Here is an 8,015-nt window from a genome sequence, read left to right on the forward strand (position 1 = left end):
GATTTATTTTGCATGTGTGTAATATCACAGATTTGTTGACAAGACACACTGCTAGCGCAACACTAAGGGGGAAGCCACATTCCAAGTTGGCCTATATGCATATTTTCTATTCTTCACAGAGTCTTTAAAACAAAAACAACAACAAAACTGCAACTTATGTTATGTAGCCCATGAGGCTGAAACCCCTACCATGTGAAAATCAGATATCATGACAACAAGTGAAAGATAAGACGACCGGTACATTAAATAAGATTTAGAATGCTGAAGGTTTGTCTAAGTGTTGGGATTGGGTTTTTTATACCACTGGTTGTTACAGTTTCAGGTTTGAGTACTGATATAGGTCAGTGAATCTTCCTCTTCCACATAAGAGGATAAGGAGACTGAATTCTACTTCTATTTATCATTGTAGGATTAAGGACACATAAGAGTAATTCTCTGTACAGAGCTTCAACAGGGGAAAACTTGGAAAAGTAAGAGAGAAATAAAGTCACATAAAATCTGGTTATATTTAGGAACTAGCTGGCAAGATAAAGGATTAAGCTATCAAGTATCACTTCAGTTGGGCTGCTTTTTTAATTGCAAGTAGATTTCATTAGTAGTGGAAATCACGGTATAATGAGGCCACTTAAAATCATATTATAATGTTGAAGTCACACAGTAATTAAAACTGGACAACATCCTTAGGAAAATCTTGGAAAACATCAGCCAGAACCAGGCTGTCCACATTCATCTTTATTAGCTCCATGATCAGTGGCAACTGATTCCAGCAGGTTTAGATATTATATTCTGCCAGATATTGAATAGGAGAGCTAATATGATTAATTATTTCTAAGTCTAGGAAATTAATCTCTGTAAGTCCTAGCCAAGAAGTCATTCTTTTAAACAATATTCCAATAACTGCCATGGCAGTGCAGTGGCGAGGGGAAGGGTTTTCCCATGTCCCTTTATTTACAGGATTTCCAGGCACTGTGCCAAGATTTTTCCCCATGTTAAAGAAAACTCCATTCTTTCACATCCTTCATTTTCCTTGACTCTCCCATGCTGTCAAATTCCCTTTGAATCCTGAAACAGTCAAATCCAGTTTGCTGCACTCAGAATTTAAAACCAGCATTTTTGCATGCTTCCTTTTTCCTGAGCACCACAGCTTGTGGAAAGAAAACAGAAGGTGAAGATCCAGCTCTTCGATTTGAACCTGACTTTTACCAGCTTCACCTGATGGCCGTAGTTCTTGTATTAGAAAAGGGTGTAACAGTCAGTCCCAATCCACCTTCTCCATGGCACTCAATGTTGTCCAGCCTGTATTTTATCTCCTCTCAGCTGTCTCTTTTTCCAGCTGAAGAGCTCTCTATTGCTCACTAAAAGACTTGTAAGCACACTTGCACAATGTAAGACAAGCAAGCTCATTTCATCTCAAAGACTGGTCAGAGATCAATAAAGACTGTAATGATTGTATTTAAATTTCAAGCTTTTACTGTATGATGTCAGGATTTTATTTTCTATCATAGGTCCAAAAGCCACTTTTGAGTTTGACTGGTGTAATGTTGGTCTTGATTAGGACAAAGCTATTAATTTTGCAGAAGACAGGAAAAGATTGTGGCCATTTATCTGTGCAAAGAAATACCCTTTTATGGGCAATTATCAGCAAAATACTACACAAAAAAATTTAAAAATTGGGAAAAACATTTTAAAAATACATAGATATTTAAATATTTTCACATCATTGCACTATGACTGTTTTGTTACATTGTGCCCCACACAGATGATGTATAGGACAATACAAAACAACACATTCTATGGATCAGTATAGAAGCTTTCCCCCTTTACCCTCAGCACAGGCAAAGCCAGAGTGCAGGGGTATACTAGGGTTGTATTTTAACAGCACAGTCCCTTATAGCATGGTACGCAGCTACATTGGTCTCCAAGCCCGTTTACTCACTCCTAGTTCTGCCTGCTGTGTTTCCCTCAATCTCTAGTATCATTATGCCACTTAATTCTAGCACAACTCTCAAATCAGTTTTAATCTTGCAAGTATAAAAAAGAACAGCTATTTTCACAGCACACATCCTCATTCAGTCACACACTGAGTTGAGCCTAAAGTTAACAAGGATTTTCCTTAATATTATGAGCAAAATCACATACCTGTAGGAAAGAATTAAAGTATTAAATCTAATAGGTGTTGGGTCCATTTATATCACTGGAGTATTTGATGTATAACACTTAAGCTTTAGGAATCATACTTTAGAGTTACAAAATCGTGTAACTTTCGTGTACCTTTCTCTCATCTTATAGATTTGAGTTTAAGAAACTAGTGACCACCTCCAGCATCTTCCGTGATTCAGGAAACTCATGATTCTTGGTATGTTTGAGCAGCAAAAAAGAGAAGTTAATAAATAATTACTGTGACACCTTAAACTTACTGCCTGTGTGGATCTGCAGTCTAGGATCTAGGATGCTTTAATAATTTCAAAGCAGTGAACCACCAGAAGGTCTCAATCTGTACACTCAGTATCGTTTCACATTGATGCGCAGAGGTCCAACGCTCTCATTCCTTCACGTCTGCTTTTGCATGTTCAGACCCATAACCTCCTCTGAAGAAATTGAAAAGGACGAAAAGAGCAGGTGGCAAAAGCAACATGTTCAATAGTCTTAAGAGTCTTTTCTTTCTCAAAACTCTCCCCAAGGCTAGAAGATTAACTGAAACTGGAATTGACAACAAGAATAATGAGGGGTGCTTAACCACTTCTCAAAAGAGCAGTATCAAAAGCCACCTTCCCCCAGAGCTCGAAGACACCCAAAGCAGTGATGAGATGGGACCTGGGCGACCCTCCCACCACTGTGTAATTAGTATATACATTTCTAGTATGGGAACGTCACCAGTGTTGGCTACAAATGCAGCTATTATTTCCAGCACAGGAAATTCACAGGGGGTTTTTTGCTTCTTACTGCTTGTATAACAATGTTCATATTGCATATATCCATCCAGGCAATGCATGAGACAAGACTGAATTCCACCTGGACCTCTTCCCAAACGTGATGAAACAGATAGGAAGATATTAAGAAAGTAATCCTAATCTTTTTAGCCAAGTAACAGATTTTACTTTCACTTTGAAAGTCTACCAACACACAGAGAATCCTGCAGACCAGGAAAAAAAGCATTAGAAGGTTAAAGTGAAATTATCCTTAAATAAGCACTTTGGATAGGGGAATTTAAAGTGAGTTTGTCTTTATTAAAGGCAAAAAGGGTAGGCGTGGAAATCATAATTTTAATTGCATTGTGCAATGGAATCATCCCCAGGAAAATCATATAGAACTCGTAAGAGAACAAAACCAAGCAACTCAACGCTTTCCTTGAAATACTATTTGTTCATTCTATGGGTTCTGACTCTCATCAGTAGAGACGGTCTGGCAGGCTCATTGAAGGCAACTGGGTATTGAAAACAACTTATAACTTGCAGAAACATGTCTGTAAGGCATATCTCCATTGCTGCTGATGCCAAGGAAAATACCAGAACCCTTAATTAAAACCAGAGATTTAAACAAAAGTAGCTTTATACTGATTCTCAGTGCCCTTATTCTTTTCACTCTTGACAGTAATCAGAGAGGGAAGGTCTGAGGTCCTATAAACTCCAGTCCTCATCCTCCCTTGGCAAGATCTCAGTTCAGAGATGTAACCTTCAAAGCTGAGGTTCCCTTCAGAATCGTCACAGGAGCGTTTGCCAGTGTCTTCCAGTTTGACTCCATCCACATCAATTATCCTGTTCACAGGGAGCTCCGCTCCAGGTTTGTCTCTTGCAGCAGGAGGACTAAAGCTTCTGCTGGTCTTTGCTTTGTGAGATGTCTGCTCACAAGAGTTTCCTGAAGTCCCTTGTGAATCTTTTTTCTTTCTGTGGTTTGCACCTAACAGAAGAATTAAAAACAAAAAGCACAAAACAGAAGTGTTACGTACTTCTGGTTCTAGCAGTTTTCAATATTGCAACCTCCTCTGAGGTCCCAGTGGTAGATAGTCAGCAGTGATATTCCTCCCCTCCATCAAGTAGACTTACTGATGTACCAAACAAGTAACTGAACAGTTGATCTCAAAGATAAATGTAAAACATTACTTTGTATCTGTCTTAATTTAGCATTTATCAGAGGTTTTTAAAAAACTCCATTAAAAATAACAATTTAGTATAAATTTGTACATCTCTAGAACAAAACCCCTCCCACCAGCAAACCCAAAGGTGAAGGAGGAGAACACAGAGCTTCCACTGGGGCAGAACGGGAGATGTCCCTTGACTTGAACTGGCCTCCAATACCTGATCTCTGCCAAAATGTTATTTTTACTTGGGTAGACATTAATTCTCTACGAGACTAAGAAAGGATGATTTGAAGTTGCAGTTCACTGTCCTGAATCTCGACCAAGAAATTATGGGCCATGGTTTACAGGACAAGAAGAAAAGAAATAACTTAATCTGCTGAAGGACTTTAAACATTAAAGAAACACCTAAGCTATGCAAGATTCTTTTAACCCGTAAGTTTTTTCTTGATACAGCACCTCTAAAATCACAGTTGTTAGGATCTAGGCAGCCTGTTTTCTAGAACGACTCACACAAAGTTGTTACGATCCCAAGTTAACCCTAGATTAAAACCTTGAGCTCCCCAAAAGCTAGTTTTGCACTAGGTGTGATGCTGCAAACTGCTAGGCACTTGTTTAAGCAAATGCAGGTGAAGCTGGTTTGTCTGTTTCAACAGGCAACAAGATGAGAAGGCTGAAGTGTGAGCTGATGCCATGATTCGCACCATGGTTATCAACACGATTTCTGTAGTTGAGGTGCCCCCACCATAATGATATGAAAAGGGGCAAAATTATCAGGGAGAGAGAACTGCTTTTATTAGACCAACTGATAGCCAAGAAAAAAGAGACCTTTTCAAGGCACAAAGGCAGACCTGAGTAAGGGCTTCCATTTAATCTCCTCTTTCCATGTATACCAGCTGGTCTTTTAAAAGATACCGTCCTATCCAACATGCCTGACTAGCACATTTAGGCACACAAATCCCATGGGACTCATGTGGTTAAACGCCACAGCTGGCTTTGAAATGTTTTCTTTGCATTTGTTCTACAAAGTGATGTGTACAGATTTTTTCAAGAAAAATAAATTTCAATGTGTAATCATCATAATCAAGAACTTTTTTGCTACAGAGAAGGGGAAAAAATGCAAATGAAAGGACAAAAAAGCAATTTCATACTGTTTCAATCAAATCACTCCAGGATCTTCTCAAGGGTTAAAGCTTTCTATTTAATGAAAACAAGTTAAAATTTTAAGTAGTGCAATATTATTTTAGTGCTCTAGCTAGAGTGCAGCCCCACATTAATAATGTGGATATTCCACATCAGTAATGCTTGCCTTTTTTCACATCCACAGGAATTGGATCAAAATCCAAACCAATCAGCTGAGCAACAGCAGAGAGAAGGCAGAAAGCCCTGCTAGCCCAGCACGACTCCAACCCTCTAAATTACAGCTAACATTTAATGGAGCTATATTATGCTTCATGTTTACATCTTCCTCCTGCAGCCGAACATGGGCTTTCTTTTAACGGCTGTTTGCATGGCTGTGGTGTAAAGTGCTATTCTATTCCAAAATGTTTATCTTAACACGAATGTACTGAATTATACTCTTGATCCATTAATCTACTATTCTATGCCCTTTGAAGAAGATTACTGAATCTCTTTTGAAGTTGATTTAAAAGAGATACCAAGAAAAGCCAAATTAATGATAAATTACAACAAACAGTTTGCATCGATATAGCACAAGTCATTCAGTTGTGCTGGTATTGAGAATACATCCTCCTAGAAACTGAAATATAAAGAAACAGTTTTGATGGTGGTGTCAGGTCTCGTAGCTCTGTTGACTTGAACTAAGCTGAAACAGTTTCCACAGTCAAAAGACACAGCCTGCATTAACAGGCTATGACAGATGAAAGAGATGGAAACTCCTACTAAGGAACACTATGGAAGGTGCAAGTATCATCGTATTTATTTGGTCGCTAAGTCTTTCTACAGCTAAATATAAGAAATGCCATTAAGTCTTGGAGTTATGGTGCCACTGAGTTACCCCATGAAGCATCTGGGCTTTCAAGTTTTCTAATAGGAACAAAGCAAATATAAAGTCAGTGTCAGCTCTCAGGCTTCAAAAGGCATAAGCCCATCTAAAGAGGAATAAATCCATCTTATTTTCTATTAATGCTGTTTTCAGGAGCAATCTCTCTGAAACACCTTAATAAATTACTGTTAGGGGCAGGACAGCGACAGAGAAGGTCTTATCTAAGATTTTGGTTCAAAACAATATGGAATTACTAAGGGATGATACCATGAAAATGATTTCTCTTTTCCTGGCAGGGTCAAAAAGATCTTGGCTCATCCACACCGAACAGGAAGATGATTTTAAGAGTAGCACTACATTGAAAAAAAATACTTTAATGTGCCTTTTTTCCCCCCTCATTTTTGAAAACAAAGCATTTATGAAGCAAGGCTGTTTAGCACAAGTAATAGGAGAGATTCCCCCAAACAGCTTGTGTATAAATGTATCCCACAAGATTTAAAATAGACTCAAGGTTTGCATGTACTCACTGGAGCTTTACAATGAGGCCTAAATAATGCCTACATTTCTGCACTGGTCTCTTTCTCATGTTCTCTTTTTGAGTAAGAGTAACACTTGAGCAAGTTTAGCTATGCAGGGCACCATCTAACATAACAGGGAGGTTTCACTGGTAACATTTCAGTTCACATACCCATGCACGGAAGTGATGAACACTTCCATGAGTATCTCTGTGGATTCCTTTGCCTTGCACAAATCACGTCAGGAATGATACTGCATTTTCCCAAATCTGATTAAATGTCCTACCTAACTTCAGAAGTGAAAGGAAACCAGTGCTGAGAGCAGTAATTGCCCAGATTAATTTTCAGACTGGAACAGCATAATCATGCCTATTTGTAACCTTCACCTCCCCTGCTCAGCATTCCATGGAGCTCTAAGGGAATTTTCTTGTGCATCTGACTCCATTAGTATGTTCCAGCTGCTTTAAAGATGGGATGATGCATCTCGTCCTCTGTCTTTAAACTGGAGAAGCTAAATGATTGCTTAGAAGGCTAAGTGCACGGGTATGCATTTTGTATAATGTTAATGATCAAGTGCTGTTTTGGCTGATCTCCTGACTTGCTTTACCAATATTTCTCTTTTTCTGATATTTTGATTTTGTGTATTATTCTCAAGGTCTCTGAATTTAACATTATAATTATGCAAAAGTGTTTTCACAGAGGAACTCGAAGAGATTTTTTCTGCTTTTGTATAAAATAGTCCTCAAGCTCTAAGTAAGATCTAAACAAGAGATTGCCTGGTTTAAGAGCAAGGGAGCATTTGGCCATATTCCAAGTAAAGACAAAGTCACCTGGAAATTTCAGGAAGAGCAGTAACTGTGAGATTTAGATGACAGGATCAAACAACCATAACTCTAATGCAGATGTTTGGGATTTAAAGGTCCACCCACCATATTTTGCACTTATAATGTTTCTGTAGCATAATAGATAATGGATCTAATAGATCCATTTGTTTTCAATGTGCTAAATCTTAGTTATAATTCACTTCTTAAAGCATAATTTAAATCTGATCTGAAATTCAGCACATACAGATTTAAGTGATCAATACCCAATATAGTTCCATTCACCATATTTACCTTTTTTTTATCAAATCAAGTAGATGTTTATTAACTTACCCTGTAAGAGGTGAGCTCTATATTTCAAAGTCCATACCTAATGGATTTCATGTACGACAGAATGTTAAATTCTGTTCCATAATTTTCCCAACACCATTTCCATGTAGACAGGTATCTCTTCCATTTAGATTCAGAGCTGCACTGAGCATTCTACCTTCACTAAAATCCTACTGTTCTTGTCAAAACCATTTACTATTTAGGTGGTGCTCAGTTCTACGGAAAGATAACAAAAATGTTCTGTTGACTTCTGTACTGCTAAACCCAGG

At 38.2% G+C, this 8,015-nt stretch overlaps 1 protein-coding gene across 1 annotated transcript in view; it reads right to left on the reverse strand.

The window, feature by feature from the left end:
* Positions 1–3,532: 3,532 nt before the first annotated feature.
* Positions 3,533–8,015, reverse strand: part of LOC104409630 (regulator of G-protein signaling 12-like) — a 48,960-nt gene continuing 44,477 nt past the window's right edge. The window contains exon 16 of the mRNA XM_010019552.1: positions 3,533–3,897. Coding sequence (XP_010017854.1) covers positions 3,533–3,897 — 365 coding nt within the window. The remainder of the gene's footprint in view (positions 3,898–8,015) is intronic.

Source organism: Nestor notabilis, unplaced genomic scaffold (genome assembly GCF_000696875.1).
Source record: "Nestor notabilis isolate BGI_N333 unplaced genomic scaffold, ASM69687v1 scaffold14178, whole genome shotgun sequence".
In the NCBI taxonomy this organism is placed as follows: Eukaryota; Metazoa; Chordata; class Aves; order Psittaciformes; family Psittacidae; genus Nestor; species Nestor notabilis.